The sequence below is a fragment of the Cucurbitaria berberidis genome (assembly GCF_010015615.1).
Source record: "Cucurbitaria berberidis CBS 394.84 unplaced genomic scaffold K460scaffold_3, whole genome shotgun sequence".
Classification (NCBI taxonomy): Eukaryota; Fungi; Ascomycota; class Dothideomycetes; order Pleosporales; family Cucurbitariaceae; genus Cucurbitaria; species Cucurbitaria berberidis.
The window spans coordinates 1,741,779-1,761,960 of NW_024468937.1; the positions used below are offsets into that span (position 1 = coordinate 1,741,779).

The 20,182-nt window shown below is 52.9% G+C and overlaps 7 protein-coding genes across 7 annotated transcripts; 2 read left to right on the forward strand and 5 right to left on the reverse strand.

The window, feature by feature from the left end:
* Positions 1–70: 70 nt before the first annotated feature.
* Positions 71–2,831, reverse strand: K460DRAFT_311209 (AAA family ATPase). The gene is made up of 8 exons (XM_040930179.1): positions 2,567–2,831; positions 2,477–2,519; positions 2,197–2,419; positions 2,040–2,147; positions 1,377–1,877; positions 788–1,324; positions 597–738; positions 71–529 (listed from the first exon to the last, which is right to left on the reverse strand). Exons 1-8 carry the CDS (start codon positions 2,640–2,642, stop codon positions 267–269), a joined length of 1,893 nt encoding a protein of 630 aa, XP_040787699.1. The 5' UTR covers positions 2,643–2,831; the 3' UTR covers positions 71–266.
* A 240-nt stretch (positions 2,832–3,071) lies between these two features.
* K460DRAFT_416448 (uncharacterized protein) lies at positions 3,072–8,141 on the forward strand (the record flags this gene model as incomplete). Its single annotated transcript, XM_040937807.1, has 4 exons — positions 3,072–4,813; positions 4,865–5,418; positions 5,469–5,832; positions 5,996–8,141. 4 exons carry the CDS (start codon positions 3,072–3,074, stop codon positions 8,139–8,141), a joined length of 4,806 nt encoding a protein of 1,601 aa, XP_040787700.1.
* A 368-nt stretch (positions 8,142–8,509) lies between these two features.
* K460DRAFT_376624 (uncharacterized protein) lies at positions 8,510–12,031 on the reverse strand (the record flags this gene model as incomplete). Its single annotated transcript, XM_040934897.1, has 5 exons — positions 8,510–9,433; positions 9,513–9,565; positions 9,616–10,255; positions 10,444–11,680; positions 11,760–12,031. 5 exons carry the CDS (start codon positions 12,029–12,031, stop codon positions 8,510–8,512), a joined length of 3,126 nt encoding a protein of 1,041 aa, XP_040787701.1.
* Positions 12,032–13,344: 1,313 nt separating this feature from the next.
* Positions 13,345–15,306, reverse strand: K460DRAFT_282849 (MFS general substrate transporter; the record flags this gene model as incomplete). Its single annotated transcript, XM_040928606.1, has 6 exons — positions 13,345–14,062; positions 14,115–14,606; positions 14,664–14,703; positions 14,757–14,815; positions 14,870–15,179; positions 15,231–15,306. 6 exons carry the CDS (start codon positions 15,304–15,306, stop codon positions 13,345–13,347), a joined length of 1,695 nt encoding a protein of 564 aa, XP_040787702.1.
* A 731-nt stretch (positions 15,307–16,037) lies between these two features.
* K460DRAFT_103856 (uncharacterized protein) lies at positions 16,038–16,907 on the reverse strand. Its single transcript, XM_040926513.1, has one exon. It carries the CDS (start codon positions 16,820–16,822, stop codon positions 16,313–16,315), a length of 510 nt encoding a protein of 169 aa, XP_040787703.1. The 5' UTR covers positions 16,823–16,907; the 3' UTR covers positions 16,038–16,312.
* K460DRAFT_103855 (uncharacterized protein) lies at positions 16,908–17,551 on the reverse strand. Its single transcript, XM_040926512.1, has one exon. The coding sequence runs from the start codon at positions 17,432–17,434 to the stop codon at positions 16,994–16,996; it is 441 nt and encodes a 146-aa protein (XP_040787704.1). The 5' UTR covers positions 17,435–17,551; the 3' UTR covers positions 16,908–16,993.
* A 726-nt stretch (positions 17,552–18,277) lies between these two features.
* On the forward strand, positions 18,278–20,038 carry K460DRAFT_366027 (UBC-like protein). Its single transcript, XM_040933287.1, has 4 exons — positions 18,278–18,815; positions 18,862–18,956; positions 19,009–19,673; positions 19,726–20,038. The coding sequence occupies exons 1-4, from the start codon at positions 18,751–18,753 to the stop codon at positions 19,810–19,812; spliced, it is 912 nt and encodes a 303-aa protein (XP_040787705.1). The 5' UTR covers positions 18,278–18,750; the 3' UTR covers positions 19,813–20,038.
* Positions 20,039–20,182: the final 144 nt, after the last annotated feature.

A 20,182-nucleotide genomic window follows, 5' to 3' on the forward strand; every position in this document is an offset into this window, starting at 1 on the left:
TCTCGAACGTAGTCCTCGGTGGTCGGCAGACGTAAAGAATGGCGCCCTGTGTGACATCGAAACGATCCCTGTCAAGTGCTCTTATCTCGAGGCTACATCTGACATGTATATTTTTGGGTGCAAGGCACGCGTCTGATAAAGCTAGCTAGGTACTTGACCAATGCGTTCCTTGTCAATTGAAGGTAGCTCTACAAAAAAGTGATATCATGGACGCCATCACCTAACTACCTGATTCTCACCAATGTCTAGCCTACTCCCCGCGTTGATTAGTTAGTGAGCATCTTGATCATCATCTCGATCCGTTCCGACGTGATTGTCTCCCCACTCTCCCTCGAAAGCGACACGGTGCAAGCGACGATATTCTTGATCTGTCGTCCATTGAGCACATGCTTCGCTAACTGATCGATTTCTCCCTGACCGATCTTAGAGATCTCTGAAGATCTACCCACCATATTGAGGAAATTAGCCCATACTGCTTTTCGGCTTGCCTCGTCAAGCTCGGGATAGTGGAGTGTGAAATGAATACGGCCTATGAAGATTTTAGCTGGTTTTTTTGGGACAGCAACGAGTCTAGGGGGTCTGGCACTGCTACTTACTCTGGAAAGCAGGGTCGATATCCTGTTTGCGGTTTGTGGTGAGTATGCACACGCCCATGAAATACTCCAGACGCCTCAAGAATACACTGACCAGCGAGTCACGCTGGAGATCGTGCCCACGAGTCCCCAGAAAGACGTCAGCCTAGTTGATGGTCAGCAATCAAAACGTGAGAAGTTGTTAATGCACTCACTTCATCGATGAGCAGCACGCATCCCCATCGGCGAGTCACATCTAAAATAACACCCAGCCGTTTGTCAACCGTGTCGGCTTGAATCCCTAGCTCTCCAGCGCTGACCATGTATAACGGACGCTCTGTGACTTCCGCCACAGCTTCTGCTGTCAGAGTCTTGCCGACACCAGGAGATCCAGAGAGCAGGCCGACCAGGCCTTGACCCTTGTTTTGGATGATGTCGTCGAAGGTCGTTGCGTCGTTCCGGTGCGCCTTTACCAGGGCATGGATCAGCTGGCGCCGGTCTTCGTCAATGACAAGTTTCTGGAATGCCTGGTGGTTCCATTGGATGTCTTCCATGGCTTCCACTACCATTCGACACCATCTTTTATGGGTCAGGCTAAATCCGTTTATCCAGTATGCGCAGTTGAGATAGTCGTCATCGGTGAGACCCTCCATTGTCATCCAGTGGGAAGGCGGCACGCCAGGCCTGTTGAGTGTCGATGAGCTGTTGTGTATGCAGAAAGCCACTGGGTCGACCATGACTCTGCCTTTGACCTAGTTAACTTAATCAGCGTACGCTTACACGTGAGCGGAAGGAGATTCGGACATTGATCTTCTCCGAGTCTTTATCTGCTCTCTGTAGATTGTGTTCATTTTCTCCGACCGCATGATTTAGCGGATAGTCTTGACATGTTGGATTTTCAAGCAGAGCCACGTACTTCTTCCCTCTGGCAATGAGACGCTTCCGTAAAGCTGGCTCGTCGGGATGATACTTTATAGGATAGAACTCCAGTATTGTAAGTTTTTTTGCGCCCTCAAATGCTTCGATGACAGGGGCGAAGCGACCCTTGCCGAAGTCTTCCCCGTCGTGCGTGATTACTCTACCCTCGGCTTCGTAGTACTTTGATCCATTATCGCGGGTTCCGTATTCCGATGTGGCTATGGATAGGGCCTGGGGTTGTCTCAAAATCCCATGTTCCATGGCAACGATGAGCTCCCGAGGCGGGAAAATGGCCCATAGAAGATCAAAAGTGATTTCGCCTTTAGATAGCAGAGATTGGAGGTTGTTGATTTCTCCGCCGAAATCTTCCTCCACAAACCGCAAAGCCTACGCGCGGTACAGTCAGTAGAGCTTTATGCCAGATTGGTAAGGCACCATGAACGGAATCCTACGTTTTAGATACTCCTAGAGGCCTTACAAACTATTGCGTCAAGTTTGAGGAGGTCCTTAGAGTACTTTAAGAATATATAGTCCCGGAACGTCACTTACCGTACCAATGTCATTGATGAGCAGCTGGTCTGGCTGTGGTTTCTGTTTCTCTTCTTCTTTTATCTCTACCAGCTTAGGTGCAGCGTGGAAAAGAAGACTCGGAGACGCCTGAAAACATTAATCTCATGGGCTAGAGTGACAAGGTCGACTGGCTTACAATGGGAGGTGACTCGTTCAGTTGCAGATCCGGAACCCCTTTGAATATTTCCTTGAAAAGTCGATCCAAGTGCGACGATTTGATATCGATTTCACAGTCAGTTACCATGCCCTTCGCACTAATGATGCGACGGACGACCAGCGCGGTTTTGCCGAAGCGATCAGGTTGTGGTGTCAGTTTGGCCGTCTTCACGAAGTGTACTTGGCGGTCTTTTCTGCTGTAGCTATTGAAGTTTGTTAGCATTTGCTTAAAGGCTCGAAACGAATAGGTATTGACTTACATCTGATCAACACGCAACAGTCGTTGAGCCTTATTGCCCTGGTCTTCTCTCTGTGAGTGTTTTTCTGCTTTGATTGTCGAAGACACTGACCTGTGACGACGCGCTTGATGCCAGGACCTGGTCCATCATTGTTTTTATTTTGATTATCTACGCTGTCGCTGGCCATTTTGATGTATTGATGTATTGTTCGAGCTGTGCGGAATCACGAAAGAGGGGCGGCCTGTCATTAAGAGGGCTCGCTAGACTTTGAAGGGACGTTGGGGGCCAAATATCCTGCATTTCTACTTACGCAGGCGATTGACACTAGAGGCGTTCGATTGCATGCGCAATCCTAGCAGTATCGCACACTATCACCCCTACTGTTAATTTGATTCGACAACCATGGACAGCGAAGCTGACGGGAAGTTCTAATGTCAGCGGCCAGGCCGTGAAGGCGCCCCACTTTCCAAATTAGTATCCTGCAAGACGACCGTCCTACTACACACACAGCCTCTTAAATGGGGGCTTCTCGCTATCTTCCCATGAGTGTGTTCGACACTTTTGAAACTGTGTGGGATACTCTTAGATGGGTTGACCTCCCACGTTACCCTCCAAAATGCCACCAGCATCCCAGTCCGCAACGCCACAAACAGCGTCACCCTTCGCTCGAGCTGTCGATGAGTACATCGACTCAAGACCGAAGAAAAGCAAGACACCGCACTTCATACGTGACATCCAGCAACAGATCCAAAATGGCGACCCTATTGATAGGCTTGCCGTCAAAAATGCCATAGTGCAGCTTGAACGGGAATCAACAGACCGCGTGGCCACACAGAGAATGCGCAAAGTCTTGAATCCAATAGTGTCGGTATTGAATACATACGTGGGCGTCGTAGACACGATGTGTAACGCTGATCCCATGCCAACGGCCTTGATTTGGGGATGCCTCAAAGCCGCCATTCAGTGCTCTTCGCGATTTCTAGATCTCTACGACAAGATCAGCAGCCAACTCAAGGACTTGGAAGCCCATCTCGAGACACTGACAACATACGAGGAGCTATTTGGGGAATCTTCGACGATGCAAGAGCTTTTGCAAGCTTCTTATATCGACATCATCCGCTTCTGGCATCGAGTCGAGAAAGAATGTAAACGTTGCATCGCAAACCGAATGGCGAGGGCACTTGCATCTTTCAGTGCGACCAAGCTAGACCAGATTATAGCTAGCATTGACAAAAACTCCCAAAGAATCAGCTTATTGGTGCCTGCAGTACAAGAGCGTCTTGCACGAGGCGAACGTGAAGATGCGGCAAAAGAGCGTCAACTTGCGGGAATAGCAAGAGATGAGCAGAAACTACTATTTGAAATGCATGCCGAGGAGCTCAAGATCCGAAACGCAGAAAGAAAGCGTGCTCGTAAGGCTTTCGTTGACCTATGGCTACTCGGTGGCATGCCGCAGGTCAACGAAAGTAATCATCGCCACCAAGAACAAAACACTCGCTCCCGTAACCCTGAGACTTGCCAATGGTTGCTGAACGAGGAATTGTTCTCGAATTGGCTGCAGCCTACAGGTTCATCACCCGTGCTGTGGGTTAAGGCTGCTCCAGGTGTTGGCAAATCTGTATTGACAGCCTACGCAATCGAGGAAGCTCAGCGAACAAATCCCGGCACTTCTGCGACCTGCTTTCAATACTACACCTTTGACGACGAGTTTTCCTGTCTACAAGTCTTTCGAGCCCTCGCTGAACAGTTGAGTAATCGGCTATGGGAACATACCGAAGACATACCCGAGGATATTCACGCCATCACTCAAAGGACCGCGACTAGTTCCAAGACTGAAGATGTCAAGAACGTTCTACGTCAGCTCATGCAGCGAATGTCTACAACCTACGTGTTTCTGGATGGGCTGGACGAGGAATGTGACAATGGCACGCGGTGGCTTCAACTGAAGCAAGTGCTGGATTTTCTCATCGGACTTGCGACATATGAGAAGATACCCTTGAAACTTTGGTGCAGCTCACAGTCACGGTCCTGCATGGACGGCGTTCTCCAGTTGTACCCCACATTGCAGATAACCCCAGATCTGAACAACAAAGACATCGAGAGATACCTCAAAAGCCAGATCCCCGAGCTTGACAGCTTGGAGCTAGATGAAGGTTACAAGACGCTTGTCCTTACGGATCTCCGCGCGAGAGCTGATGGGTGTTTCTTGTGGGCATCGTTGATGTTGGATTCAATAACCAATGCCGCATCTTTGCAAGTCATACAGGAGCAAATCGACGAGGGTTTACCAAAAGACTACGAGAATTACTACCTGAGGAAACTAAATAATATCGAGCCATCAGACCGCAGGCTTGCTTCGTAAGTAACATGTGTGGCATATCAAGCGACTGGCTAACAGAGAAATCACAGAATCCTCCTTGCCTGTATTGTCTATGCAAGACGCCCATTGCGCTTAGACGAGCTTTGCGAAGCCACAGCCGCCGCAGAGACGAAGTATGGACAAAACATCGACCGCAGTCGTAAGCTATTTAGGAGGAAGGTTACCACTCTGTGCCAGCCTCTGATTCGAGTACAAGACACCGAAACACCCTATGGTACTGTAACAACATGCACGCTGACACACGCGACCGTTCGCAACTTTCTTATCAAGAGAGCGAAGGATGCTACCGCCGAGGATGACCAAGAAACACTTCAAATCAGTCCAGACACATTAGCGGACATATGCTTAAAGTACCTTACGCAGTCTCGCTTTCGCTCACTGTTGACGAGAGGAGATGATGCTTTCAAAGACGGACTAGAAGACGATATCGACAACCACCACTTGCTTCCATATGCGGCAAAATATTGGGATAAGCATTTGGACGTAGCCAAGGAGTGGAAGAGCTTCTGCGAGCCGGTTAGAGATTTTGTAAGAAGTGCACAGTTCTTCACCTGCCTCCAGGTGCAAAGTCTTCTGGTTGGAGGTAGGAGTGTTTACAGACTACAAACAGACGTCGTGACTAACTAGTTGAAGGACAGTTCCAGTTCTGGTGGAACTCCAATGACATGAATGCGGGACCACATATCAAACGCGTCTTCCCCGCTTGGCTAGGTGCACAATGTGATGAAACACTAGAGCACGACTATCGACTCTTTATAAGCGATTGGGGATTCCTCTTGGACGAGATTATCAATTTGAATGCGCGCTACGCGGGCGAACTTGACAGATGTTTCTTCGGCAGCTTAGGTTCCGACAACTTTATGCACGTTGGACCATCACGCTACGCTAGCTATCAGGTTCACGATGATGACACTCCCTTGGACAGCCCACCCGCGAGGTACTTTGATGCTATCGACGCGATGGGGAGGGAGATGGTTGTATTAGCCCTCCATGATATGTAAGTGGAATCTACACCGCTGCTTCAAACGCTGGATAGATTATTTGCCTATTTGCCTGACGAGGGCTGGGTGTTGAGCTTGTCTCCTTAGCGTATTCACCTTGAACTCGTAACAGAGCAGCTATACGGTTAGATATTGTTCTCCAGCTAACAAAGGTTACAGTCAGGCAGATACGCTAAAGCTTGAGTTCGATTGCCAACAATGGGACCTGACGGGAGAAACGCCAATCCTTCGACAGACGCAGAGGCTAACGGCAGGCTTCATTGAAACTCTTTGGCCCCTTTACGATTTCCCTGCGCCGACTAGCGGCTTTGGACAACCACCAGTGATCGCTCTGAGTAGTGACTTGGCAGTGCTTCGAATCGGGTCTCAGATATACACCAAGGACGGAAATGACCTATACCAGTTGGCATCGAACATCAATATGCGTTCTGTCTTTATCGATGAGTTTGCAAGCCTCCATCGGCAGGTCGCTATCACCACCCGGAGAGAAGTTCAACAAGACGAAATAGATAAGCGGAATACTGAAATTATGAATGATCCGTCGGCAGTACATAGTCCGACGGTGATTATACAGATTTCAAACGGTATTCTTAGCAATGGATCGTCCACAAACCCTACAACGAGCGAAGGCACCGACGAGAGTCGGACAATGGTGACAAGCGAATCCAGCAACACTTCGGCAGAACCTGAGTCTGACGGTGAGTCTGAACTTATTGATGATGTCCGTATCGAAGATGCGAGTAAATTTGCACACGTATCTCGTCGCGATGCAATCACAGCTGAAGAACTTTCGGAAGACGACCCTTTGTTCAAGTCTGATCCAGATTCATCCGGAAACTCAGCAGAAGAAGAATGGAGCGATGGCTCGAGCGACATGCTTTCGGATGAGGTTGAGGACGAAGATCAGTGGAACGATTGGGGTAATGAGCGCCTGACCATAGAAGAACTCAACATAGGGGCCACAGAGTTCGACTTCTCCTCGTCGGCCAGCGAAGCCTCAGCTGATAACGGCAAAGTGCCCGACTTCGATGACCTGGAAAGCCTTATATCACAAGACGAAGAATTGAACATCGACGAAATCTGGACGGCGGGAGAAGGAGAGGAAATCAAGCTCTCAGGGTTCACGTTGAAAAAAGGCAATTCGCGTAATGGATGGGATAGCAGCAGTTCTGAAGAAGCTAGCTCGGTGGAGAGTGGCTACTCTCTCAGCAATTATAGCGACGACGCAAGCGACAACGATAGCGATGACAATAGCGATTTTGACGTGGAAACAGCCAAGCATCTCGACAACCTCATCTTCGGAAAGGGCTCGAAAGAAGGAAAGCAACGCATCTCCTTGCGAGTGCACAACCTGAACCTACCAGACGGGTCTCCAACGTTCCACTTCACACGATATATCAAACGCGGCATCTTCGACTCTCCGCCCGTCTTCCACCCATCAAAACCGCTCCTCGTCTGGCCACTCGGCGACGCCGAAATCCTCTTCGCAGACTACAAAGCCAATACCTTTTTCACACGCCTACTATGCTGTTCGCGCTTCAAGAGCTGCCACGTCTTTGTCAAAACCCACTTTTCCAGCGCAGGAGAGTACGTCCACTTCGCAGCGCTCGAAGCGCAGACCAAGGACGCCAACAAGGAGAAGGATGAAAAGGCCTCGCTGGTCCTCAGTCTCCAAATCTCCACGCACCGACTGTCGATTCGTAAGACGACGAGGAGTCCACCCCGCCTCATATACCGCACAACAATCGACCTGGGCACCGTGCCGACGCTGAAAATCTCCAGCTCACCGTACACTCTGCACTGGACGGACGAGGTGTTGTATCTCACTACCCGCGGCCAGACGCTCAACGTCATGCGGATCCCGCTGTTTCCTGACCCTGAATCTGGCAGGAGCTCTGTATGCCATGTTCAGAAGGACGTCTATCTCCCCCGCACCACCGAGTCACGCACCCTACACTTCTTCCCTAACCCGCCGCCGACGTCTCGGGTACCTTCGACCCGCACCAAAAGCTCTGGACTGCGAGCAGCTGCGAATCAGAACACCATGGCGAAAATTATAATCGGCTCGCATTCCGCGGTCCCGAGCCAGGGTCTCATGGTCCCGCGGTATCAGGTGTCGCCTCCAATTGGCGTCTTGCTGCATGACGAGAGGGATCTGGGAGGTTGGAAGTGCAAGGCCATCACCGCCGAGACGGATGAGGGTACTAATAAGCAGAGATTGAATAATGCGGGGGGCAGGCTGCAGGGCAAGTTTGAAAGTTTTGATCGGACGGAGGATTGTGATATTGTTCCGTTCTTGTATTAGGAAGTGATATTCTTGATAGAACTTGTCCAATCGTTAAGATCTGGCTCATACAGCAGGCCGTTGGTATCTTTATCATACAAATATACAAAGAAACGACAGGAAATGCATGCAAGTTCGTAGATAGATGTCAAGGGCGTAGGTGGGAATGTGGGTATCGGAGATCGCCGACGTCCGCCTCTCCCCAAGCAACGACTCCGCACCAACACTTACTCCCCACGTTGAAAGTGCTGTTCCCCCGCACTATCCAGTCCGTCAGGGAGCGAACTTTTCTCTCCATGGTCTTACTTACGAGAAGCCATCGAGTCAACAAACCGAAACATCCCACGTCGTAAGAAGGCCAAGCACTCGTTCCATCTCCTATTCCGAGTTCACGACCCTGAACCCCCGGGCCCGAAGAAGAACCCGTCGAAAAGATCAAAGCCATTCCCATCGCTCCAATCATGCGTGCCGTCACCAAAGCCCATTCCAAACCCAATACCCACGTCTTGCATCCCTCCTCCATTGCTGCTATTCCCATCTCCACCTCCTGTATTGCTGCTCCCTTGGACTGGAAAACTATCCAGAAAGTCGAGATCCGAAAAGCCAAGGTCTGGATAGGCTGATGATATGGATTGTGCGAAAGAATTGTAGGGGAGCTGATTGGATACTTGATATGGCGATGGTAACTGAGTTGCATGAGGGTTTGGAGGGGAGTGAGACATTGCTGCCGTGGAGAATGCTGATTGTTGTTGGTTAGGGGAGGTTATATTGGGCGAGGCGCCGAAATACGATTGTTGCTGGTGTGTTCGTAGCTGTGGTGAGATCTTCAAATCGGCTGTGAAGGGCTGCACATGTGATTCTGGTTTCATTGGCGGAGGCGGAGGCCCCATTGCACTGACTTGATTAGATACGCGACTAAACGACCGCTTGTCCGTTTCGTCGTCGGAGAAGAGATCCTTGAGGTGCATGTCGAACCTTGGGATTGGTCGTCGGGATTGTTGATGCTGGAAGTAGCCTGCTGTATTGCTTGAGCCGTACCCTTGCATGTCTGTATCTGGCCTTGCATCTGCATCTGACGTAGATGTATATGTCGCGGTCGGTGAGTGGGATGATGGTTGTGCGTGGTTCTGCTGTGTTTGTAATGCCCGTAAGGCTTGTGGACCGAAGCCTGATGTTGTCATGCACATCTGAATGGTCGCTTTGCTCATCCGATCGAAAGCGTCACGACATGCCTCTGCTGGTGGGCACTTGTCGATGAGGTCACCCAAGACGGATGTTGCGGCCAGTACTGTAAAGTCGACGTCGTCAAGAGACTGTCAAGGCTAGTCAGCCACGAAAACGTGAAGATAAGGCATCCAAGGTTGCACAAAAAAGAAGCACTAGTTGACGTACCAGTAAGCTGCGTACATGGATGCTGTGCCACACTGCGTAGAGGAAAGATATGCCTAGAAAGAATTAGCGTTGTAGGCCGCAATGGTTGGATGGAAAAACTCACCGGCCATGAAGAGGTGATGAGTGGCCAGGAAGGTATAGTTGACCAGATGCACGCGATGCAGCTGCCGATATAGCTTCAGAACCTTCTGGCCAGCCTCGGCGACTTTCAGGAAGACCAAGTCTTCGTCCTCCCGCTCTTCTAAAGTAACCATAGATGGACTTCCGACGTCTGAGCCCGTATTACCTAGTTCGCCCTGTAGACCGGTGGGGACCACCAGGCTCTGCCGGTACAACATGATCAAGGCTTGCCAGTAGTTGAGCTCCAGAAACAGAGGCGAAAACTGCACGCCAGCATCCAGCTGTGTCGGTGCGGAATCTTTCCACTCGAGCAACCGCCTGTCAATGTCCATCCGCCAGGCGCGGAAGGAATCGAAGGTGGCCAGGAACGGAGATGGCAGCTTGGTGTGCATGAACTCGTTACTTTGGTTTGCCCCACTCGCCCTTGCTTGCTGTGCTTGGCGGTGCTGCAAGACTTGCAGAATCTCAGACTGCAGTAGTCGCAACCGAAAATAGTGATGTGCAACAATCTTGTACGTAGGCTTACCCAAGTGCGGAGCTGGATCTAAAAACCCTTCTTTTGTGATGTAGCGGTCATCGAGGAGTGACGGAAATTCGGTGGTGACGATCTGATCGGTGATACCCTACATTTGTTAGCTGATCTGATGATAGGTCTATAAGATTTTCGCAGATATTGTCCAAAGCAGGTATCGACGATCAAAAGACCCAATCGTAGGGAATTGCCTGCATATTGGGTATAGCCGGTTTTTCATGAAAATCAGACAACTCTACCACAAAGGGCAGAATAGCTCGGAAGTGAATGAGGACTCACAAATGGTCTTCCAACACAAGTGCTGACCAGTCTATCCAGAGAATAAACACACCACCACAACCGCCTTCTGAGGTCTCTAACCCACTGTCTACGGCCTCTTTCCTTCGCGTCAATCTTGGCAGGATTCGCATTGCCGGTAGCCGTAGCCGATCCGTTCTCGTTCCCCTCAGTTTTGAAATCCGTGTTCCCAGCGGCTTGGTCCTCGGAAGCTCCACCGTCGATACCCACGCCGTCCTCGTAATGTAACCCTAGATCGACACCGAGACGAACCGCAACTCCAACGATATACCACAGTCCGGGTGCAACAGGTCGTAGTAGCGCGAAGCCCGCGAGAAGTAGCACGGCTTGCAGTTCCTCCAGGCCCCCTCCAAAGCCATCTGGGCGATCGGCAGCGGGTGAGGAGCCTAAGAAGTTCTCAAGATGGACGATTGCAGATGCGTGGTACTCCTCTGGCTGGTGCTGATGGCCTGCAAGTCGGCGTTTCTTGTTGCTCGGGGGTGAAGTTCGCGACCTGTTTGGTGAGCGAGCGTTATCCGACGAAGGCGAGTCCTCAGAGTCGGAGCTTCCCAGGATGATGCCAGCGCCTATGGCGAAGACTATGTTGAGCATGTAGGATTCTCGTGATGTGCGGTTGCGCTCTCCAGAGTCGTACACGCGCTCGAACATGTCCATGAACTCGCCGCGGTGCAGAATGGGGATCTGCGGGTTGGCGTGTTCAAAGTACAGTTCGACGAGACGGGAGCCGAGTTCGCGGTCTGGGAAGGGCGCCTGTCGGATGGTGGGTTTGGTCTGCAGGCCGAAGAAGGAATCGCGCATCGAGGTGCCGCTATCTACAACAGTGGTCGTAGCCTTGCCTCCCCGGTTGCTTCCACGCTCAGAGGAAGAGCCCGAGACAGAGCTCTTGACGGCAGCAAACACGACTCTTGCAAAGGAGATGCCTGAGGTGGAGCCCAGATATCTCGGGTCGCTGGCGCCCTGTACAGAGACCATTCCAATGTTATCCACGAGCTTTGTGAGCTTCTCGCGATCGTACTTGTCATTCTCTTCCTTGGTCTGAGCGGCGGTTGGTATGGGAGTGCCATTGCGATGCTGGGGCGCCGCAGCGCGGGGTGGGGGTGCAATGGTAGCATTCGAGGCAAAAGCTGGGTTGAAGTCTTCGGCTTCCTGAAAAGGGATCGCGTTGTCGTGCAGTAGCGTCTCGAGGTAGGCTACGCGGGTTTCGAGGTAGTAGACATAGCTATGCGCAGGTCAGTGAGGGAGCTCTGAGCCGAGGCGAGTTGCGATGGGAGGTGGATCCCCTCTCCAAGAGTGCGTACCTGCGAGGAATCTCGCGCTTCGTGATGGGATCATAGCCCACGCACTTGACGCCGGCCTTGTCGCAGGAGGCGCACGAGGGCAGGCGCTGGTCGCAGCGGTTCTTGCGCAGCCTGCAGCGGTTGCATGCGCTCACATTGCGAAAGGAGCTCGACGAGGACGACGAGGGCGCGGCGGGCGAGGGAGGCTTCACCGTCGAGGCAGACGAGTCGGCGGGCGAGGGCCTGTCCCCATCAAGAGAGGACTCGTCCAAGGAGCGCTTGATGCCGCTCATCAGGGCGCATGGCAATTCTTCCCGTGGGTTCGAGCTAGGATAGACACGAACGGCGGATATGTATGGGTTGGTTTGCTCGGCAGCAGCGGCGTGCTCGACTGGTTCCCCGCACCAACAACTCTCTGGAGGACGACGGAAATAAGCGCCAGCGGCCGCGACGAAGACGGCGACGCAAAGGGAGGCGGCGTGCGGTAAGAATTGGTCCTTCTTCTGTGGCGTGCAGCTGCCATGGCGGAAAAAAAGCAATCGAACGGGAGTGCTGGCTTGTGGATGGCTAGTAGGCGGCCTAGAGATTATCTTCTTATCAGTTCAGCTGCTAGATGCGCAGTAGCTTCCCCGGCTGCTACACCCTTGGGGGTTTGGGGGTGGGGCCCAGTGTGGGTTGCGGTATGCCATGTAGTATGTCATCCGAGGCCATGCAACACCAGGAGAGTTGGTTGTAGATGGTCAAGATCCATCATGGCTGAGTGAGGTCTACAAGACGTGTCTGGACATGTGCAGTGAGTAGCCTTGTATGGCAAGGCCCATCTATTGGAAGGCACGCAGCAGCAGTCACGGGTTCTGTCCATCTGTGAAACACCTTGGTGCATTCCTTCACTCCTCCCATGCTGTATAATTACACTTCCATACACTGGCCTCCCCACAAAAGGAAGCTCACGACCCCCGGCAGCCTCACTCTCACCTCACCGGTACCAGCCCACAGAGAAACCTACAGAGAAACCTACATGGAAGCATACCCGTCACATCCGCAGACCCACAAGTCGCGTGCAGCTGCGTATAAGCGTTTCAATCCTACCGTCGGGCATGAACAGAGTCCTAGAGTCATAGCTGTGGAGCTGGGGTGAGTCAGATCGACAGCCAACTCACACTTCACAAACACACACCGTACAGCGAGAGGAAGGCTTGGTTGTTGGGAAGAAGAAGGAGAAACCGCCTCCATTTTGATTGCTTGCGCCCACCGCTGCTGCTTCGTCTAACTAGGGTAATAAAAACAATAGGGAAAACTAAACTACTGGGGGTATTCTGTTTCTAAAAATAAAATAAAAATAAAACGCCTGCTCGTCGACAGCCATTCGCTGGCGTCTAATCCCATCGAGCTTTCCTTCTAAAACATGCTGACCACAAAGAAATTTGCCCCCAATTACATGATGTCGCTAAGTTGAACCGATAGAGTGCGCCGAGTGAAATGCGAGCTGTAAAAGATACCGAAAAGTCTAAAAGTCAGAAGAGAAGAGGAGAGAAAAGAAAAGGTCGCTACCAGCGCGGCGGTCATTGAATCTTGAAAACAAATTGCGCCGTTTTTTGGGGGTCGTTCATGTAGCCGTCTCCTTGGAGAGGGTGCTCTCCACTACTTCATCTGGCGTGAGCGTGATGATGGACTCGGCGTCGGAATCGGAATCGGAATCTGCCAGAGCCTCTTCGTCTTCTTGATCTAGAAAGGCTGGCCGCTTGTTGCCTTCTCTCATAGCGAAGCCTGGAAGCCATCCCAGGAGAGCGACTGCGGCGATTGTCCACCACGCAAGGCCAGACATGCCACGCGTGTCGCCCAAGCTGTCCATGGCGCCTGATATCGTAGGGCCAAATCCCCGGGAGATGCTTGCAGCAGACATGGCCACTCCGTTCAGAGTGCCGAGCACCCGCTTCGACGGAGACGAGTTGGTCAAGATGATGGCTAGCGATGGATACGAGAGTGATTGGAACGTGACTTTGCCAACAAGTAGAACCATCAGTCCTGGGACGCGGAGATTGGTTGGAAGGAGCGCCAGATAGGGAGCCAACAGGTAGAGCACCGGGTACAAGCAGAGAGTGATCCAGAAAGTGCGAAGGCTGCCAAGGCGCCTGCTGAGCCAGGGGAAGACGATGACCTGGGCGAACATTTGGAGGACACCCTGCACAGCGAGAAAGGCTCCGTTGGTTTGAGTAGACCAGCCAAACCCGCCCTTGAATCGAAATGGGAGGTGCTGATCATCCTTGGTGGGCTCCGCCTTTGACATGAGGATCGGCAGAAGTTGTTCCAGAGAGATGGTATGGCTGTGAAACAAATTAGTCCCTGCCACTGATGTCATCCGTGGGCGACACTTACAATGCAAGAATGCCGTAGCACACGACGGTCAAGCACACCTGCTTTGTGAAGGCCTGTCGGATGGTAGGCGCAGGTCGAATCTTGTCCAAGGAGAATGACGGTGGCTCCGACATTGACGTGCGTGTGCTACATAGCGTGGGTGAGCTGTCGGTGCTTCGATATGCTGGTGCGTCGTGGTTGTGATCTTCGAGCATCGATCTCATCTCGTCAAGCGCCGCATCCTTGTCGTTAAATGCTGCATCTGCGTCTCGCTTCCAAATTTGGCGCAGAATCCATTGCCCCGCTTCGCGTCCGCGATCCTGGTCGTATTTGCGATCCTCATGGGTCTCCTCCAGGAAGAGAATGCCAACGGTAAGCCCAAACACAACCACACCGGCACACACCAGGTTGGGTAGCAGGTATGGATACGTTTCGAAAATGGTGCCGTTGAACAGTGGCAAGGCATCGGCCGGGGATGCCAGTAAACCGCCAAGAGCTCCACCAACGATGGTGCTACAAAAAAGCGGTCAGCCGTGTACGAAACGCGTGGTGCTCAGGAGAAACACGTACCCTAGACACCAAACAAAAGGCATGATGGAATATGCGCGCGCTACACGCAGTTAGTTTCTGATGGTCGTGTGATGCAATTTCGGGCAAACTCACGCTGGTGCCTCTCATCTGTGACCAGCTCAGCGACGGTTGTTTGGAGGACGCCAATGTTCCTGCATATTCGGTTAGCGAGTCACTCAAGACGCTAATTCGCACCATGACCTCACCCGTTCAGCAAACCTCCGAGAGCCCGGGCAACCAAAGCCATCGGTAGGCTTTTCGCGAACCCGAAAAGAAGCATGCTCAATCCAGTGCCGAGAAGGCCGCCGAGCAGCACTTTTTTGCGTCCGATCCTGTCACTCAATCGACCCCAGAAAATGCCACTGACGCACTCCATGAATGCGAACGAGGAGGTGACCATGCCCGTGTACATTGCGATTTCCGTGTCGTTTTTTGCGATGTTGAAAGATTTGACCATGAAGTAGGCGTAGGGGAAGATTGACATGAAGGCGATTGGCTCACATATCCGACACAATGCTGGTACTGGTTAGTATCTAGACACACGACGACGGCATTGAGGAAACTCACCCAGTACGGCCATTTGTCGCGTTGGGAAAGGTGTTTTGCTTCTGCCCATGGCAGACGCCCCGCCATACCGAGCCATTGATGCTACTGTGCAACGGCGGAGAGAAGAGGGAAATGGATTAGTGTAAAGATACTACTACTAAGGCAGAAGATGGGAGAGAGTATTTGAAGAATGAGCAAGTGGAGACAGGTAAGACATGTGCGTGTTTGCGATGAATTAGTACCTCCAGGGTTCAGAGGCAAAGAGTCAGTTTAGTAGTAGAGGCGAGGGTTGCAAGGTATATATATATACAAGGAGGAGCAAGATTTGGGTGGCGCCCTGAAAGCGGATAGACCGCTGGGATGGGCAAGGATGGTAGCGGCGGGGAGGAAACGGAGAAACAGGCGGTGATGGTAGTAGTGGGTATGGATACGTAGTGTGGGCGGATAGGGACAGTGGTAGGACCAGCGAATGTAATGAGAGCGGATCCGGAAGCCATGGCTTGGGACGTAACAAAGCCTCACACTCTGGTGTGCCGATAGGCGACCAGGCCATGCTGTGCTGGCAGCCGAATGGCTACTAGCCTCGTGTCAGTTGTGACTCCAAGTCACCGGATGGAAAAGGGCAATTGTGTGCCCAAGTCGAGCAGTAGACTTGTAACCCCTGAGCGTGGGCCAGGGCTGGAGAAGAGCAAAGCTTCTCGCACAAAAAGAGTGGAACCGGGTTGGGCGGAACCCATGAGATTGGACGAGCTAGAAGCAACCGAGTAAGGCGGACTGAGGAAGGTTGCAAGAGCGTTGAGACGACATGGAGCTGGCGAAGGGGATCAGCAGCACGTCCCGACAAAAACATGCGGGCTGAAAGTTAGCCCAAACCCGCGGATGCGGTCCCAGGCACTAGCGCGGTCCATCAGGCTTGCACCGCAGAGGACCGGGGATCCCAGCCTAGACAAAAGGGATCGAGGGAACGACAGGCCGGCCGTCCAAGACCGTCAAAGGCCGCAAACGGAAGGCGGAACTTTGGCCCATGTTCCCCGATGGCGAATAGGACCTGCTCCGGCGCCGACGCAGTGCCAGAGTGCCAATCTTTGCTACCCTCACCTCGCTCAGGGGCGCCAGCAGTTCTGCGATCCAAATCTCGACCGCGTGCGAGTCAGCCCAGCAGAGAGCAAGGGGGCGCGTCGCCGCACATTTTCCATTTTCCATTTCCCACACAGCTTCGACCAAGGACCAAGGACCAAGGACCCAGGGGACCCCTCGCTGTCCATGCTCCATTTGCTCCATTTTAGAGGGGGGACGTTGATTGACATAGCATCATGACATATAGCAGCAATGACATAGCACCATGACATGGTATCAAACCATGATGGCTCCCACCACAAACGCCACAAATAGCGGTGTACTTGCGATGCATGCTGTCTGCACACACGGCGAGAATGATTTAGCCCAAGTCCATCACGCGGCGGTGCACATGAGTCTGCCTGCCATACAATGACGATACTGGTCGTCGTCAGCGCGGCAAAGGCACGAGTCGCGTCGTCCAAATGGCTACAGGACAGGACGACGACACAGCACGTTTCGCCGTATCTCTCAGACCACTCCGTGGCCCTCGGCATGCGGCGATTTTATTTGCTGCCCCAGGTATCATCTCCACGCAACCTTGGGCAGTCAGCGTGATGTGTGATGTTGGAGCCACTCACGACGTCGCGACTGGGCCCAACCGGGTTGCAGGACGTGGCTTGGTACGCATATCTGGCATTGCCGTGTCGTGCCGTCACCCTTCACCGTCACCAGCAATAATAAGCAACCCTGGACTGGAACGGCCGCCCCAAGATGCTATCAGCTGACGCTCGTTTGCGCCCATCTGCGTCGCCCGTCGTCGTCTTCTGTATCCTCTGTACTGCGGCCCAGTCTGTCAGCGCCTTTCCCCCACCCCCCCAGGGCCAGCAGCACGTCTGCCAGCGTATGTAGTGGGCCGGACATGCTCGTATTGCAGGCTGAGCTGTCACAGCAGCGTGGTGAGAGAGAGGTGCGAGCCAGTCGTGGACAAGGCAAAAACCGGTAAAGCAGAGCGGTTGTTTGGATGCCGCAGAGGACGAGAGCTTGGCGAAGCAGGCGGTGTAGAGGTAAGGCTGGCTGTTGCAGCAACGGACTGGGGGGTGGCTGCAGCTTCCACGCGAGATTAACACGATGGGCAGGGGGCAAGGGAGGAAGCTTGAGACGACCATTGCTTCTTAGTGCCTTCTGGTGCCTCGCGGGAAGCGTCCTAGGCGTTTGATTGCTCCAGAGGGGCCCATCGGAGGATTGCCCCCTGGACAGTAGTATGCATCTGCACCCGCGACAAACATGTGCCGGCAGAACTGGTGTAGTAGTCGTGTGGCGGTAGTAGTGGCACGCTTGGATTCGTGGGAATTGGGAGGATCAGGGTGGTCCTCCTGGTGGGCCTTGCTGCTGTAGGGCGCGTCAAAGAAGGCAGCTCAGTGAGTGGGCAGAGCAGAGTAGAGCAGAGCAGAGGTGAGTGGTAGAGACGAAGATAGACAGATGGATGCGACGGACCCGGCAGCGTGGGTCGATTTCTTTCCGATGTCCATCGACAGGTCCAACCTCAGCGCTCTTCAATTCCTGTATGCACGTGAGCGCCGTCTTCCGCGGCTCGATTCGTTGCAATTGAGGCCAACGCATTTGCAGCCGCGCGGGTTGCACAACAGACGCGGTCCATGGGCACACAAGGTCTCTCCAAGCAGCTTGGGCAAGGCCGGGCGATCTCAATTCCGATGCCTGTCTGCGCTGCAGGCAGCTCGCCGTGGCTTCTTCCGCCGACCTGGAATCGTCGACTCTAATAAATATTGAACGCCCTCGTTTGCCACAAAGCCACGGCTTGCCAATAATGCCGTGAACGCCTGTTGTCTGGAGCGACGCATGCTGTCACTCCCGCAATGTGTCACATGCGACGTCGAAAATAAAAATAAAGAGTCTCATCTCGTTACAAGCACCACCACCACGGCTTACCTCTCTCTCCAAGCAGGGCACGAAGACACGCAGTGAGCGACCGGTCTACAACAAGTCTGCAGGGCGCTACCTATGCTACTGCAAGATAGATACATGGACAGCCAACGGCACCAAACGGACCGAAGTCCAACACAGGGAGGATGCCATCGATTATCGTGGTGGCACAGCAAAACTCTTACCACCACTGGCACAGTTTGCCCATGGCCGAGTGAGCAGCCCAGCCAGTCGCACCCATCCACGTCGGCCGGTAGACTCAGCGCCGTCATGGCATGGCCCTTGTGATGTGCGCTCATCTCCATGACAGCTTTGTGAGAATCAAGTTGGAGGGGTTGCGCTCGACAAGTCAGAAATCCATGCATCATCATCATCATCCATAAGGTACTGCGGTGTGGTGGACTGATATCCATAATACCGCCAGTGGCATCGACGGGCTAACCCGCTTTGGTCCCTAGCGTCAAACGCGCATCCATCATCGGCTTCGATACCCCGTCTTGCCGTTCCCGAGAACCACATCCTCTTCCTAACCGTCCACAAGATGCCGCTGCCCGTCTCTTCGTCGGCTCTCCCGTCTTTTCGGAAGCAACATCTTCTTGTTGAGTTGTAGGTCAAGGTGCACCAATCGGCAGCCTGTCCTAACGCTGCCCAGCTCCAGCCTGCGCTATGCACAGCTCGACGGCGTCTTCGTGACCATCACGCCAGGCGACCCGTCTCTATGGGTCGGCGTTATATTCGTTCGAAAAGGTACTGAGATGCCGTAGGGCTAGCCGCCGTCTAGTGTATTCACGTTTGACAGGTCCCTATGCGCCGGCAGTCCTGCGCTTCCAAATCTCCTTCCCGCCCACCTATCCTACTCTGCCACCCCTGGTGACCTTTTCTACCGATGTTTTCCACCCCCTGCTCACGCCACTGACAACGTATACTTACACGACTGGTTCTTCGGATACCGACACGGTCAGTGCTACGGATGAGGAGAGACTACCACCGGGGGGCTTCAGTCTCCGTCACGGCTTCCCGCACTGGTTTGGCCGAGCCCGAAGATCTGCACCCAGTTCTCGCGACGTCAGTGGATCAGAGTCCAGCAATGCTACTTTTGGGAGTGCTAGTGCCCCTCTAGCTACCACAAAAATCTCCATCGTGAGCATCTTAGAGTACATTCGTGCAACCTTCAATGAAGAATCCGTTCTAGACTCTCTTCCCCTCGAGGCTGCGGCAAACCCGGGGGCTTATCATGCGTGGAGGACGTACCGACGCCCTGTCTTGCAAGCTCAGCAGTCTTCTGCCTCGACGTCGCCAAGCCTCGAACCAACAGAGAAAATGGCGGAACCTTCAGCACTGGGAAGGAATCGCCAGCCAGGAGCGTGGAACTGGGAGGGCGTGTGGGAGGAGCGCGTTGGGAAAGCAGTCAAAGCCAGTCTTTCTGAACCTGTGCTGTTCGGTACTGGCGCTGGGGAAGATATAGTAAGCTATATACAAACATGCAGCCACAACACACACACTAATATGTAGCCAGATTCGCTTCCGTGAGGGTGACCAGGACACCATGGAGAAGATGAGAGAGCAGCTGCAGATGGCCGCTTCCAGAACTGCGGAGGCATAAAATCTATCATTCTCCGGGAGAGTGAAAAGAGCTGGTCTGCCATCAAGTCGGAAACATTGAGTAGCAACTGGTTGAGCGCAGGCAATGCATCAACACTAGAATATGATACCCCAATATAAGTATGACCAAAACGACTCGAAACACTGACCGGGCACGACATGTGCTCGCATCTTCATGCAGTTGCTACATGGTGCTAAGATGCGTGTTCTGACCGTCCCGCACACCATACGGCAGGAGCGTTATAGGTCTGTTCACGTGTCGTGTTCTGAGGTAGCGACTTCCTCTGTAGCCTTGGAGTGTAGTTCGATTCCTCCTCCACAAAGCTTCTACGCTACCCGTTTAGACAGTGTCCCTGTAAAGCCCAGGGCCT

Bases quoted from the DNA above. Each gene is read 5' to 3' on its own strand.
- K460DRAFT_103855 (XM_040926512.1), bottom strand. From the start codon at position 17,434: ATGGTCGTCTCAAGCTTCCTCCCTTGCCCCCTGCCCATCGTGTTAATC.
- K460DRAFT_103856 (XM_040926513.1), bottom strand. From the start codon at position 16,822: ATGCCGAGGGCCACGGAGTGGTCTGAGAGATACGGCGAAACGTGCTGT.
- K460DRAFT_366027 (XM_040933287.1), top strand. From the start codon at position 18,751: ATGCCGCTGCCCGTCTCTTCGTCGGCTCTCCCGTCTTTTCGGAAGCAA. The intron at 18,816-18,861 runs GTAGGTCAAGGT...AACGCTGCCCAG, and splicing joins CAACATCTTCTTGTTGAGTT to CTCCAGCCTGCGCTATGCAC. The intron at 18,957-19,008 runs GTACTGAGATGC...CACGTTTGACAG, and splicing joins CGTTATATTCGTTCGAAAAG to GTCCCTATGCGCCGGCAGTC.
- K460DRAFT_311209 (XM_040930179.1), bottom strand. From the start codon at position 2,642: ATGGCCAGCGACAGCGTAGATAATCAAAATAAAAACAATGATGGACCA. The intron at 2,148-2,196 runs GTAAGCCAGTCG...TAATGTTTTCAG, and splicing joins TGAACGAGTCACCTCCCATT to GCGTCTCCGAGTCTTCTTTT. The intron at 1,878-2,039 runs GTAAGTGACGTT...TACCGCGCGTAG, and splicing joins TCATCAATGACATTGGTACG to GCTTTGCGGTTTGTGGAGGA.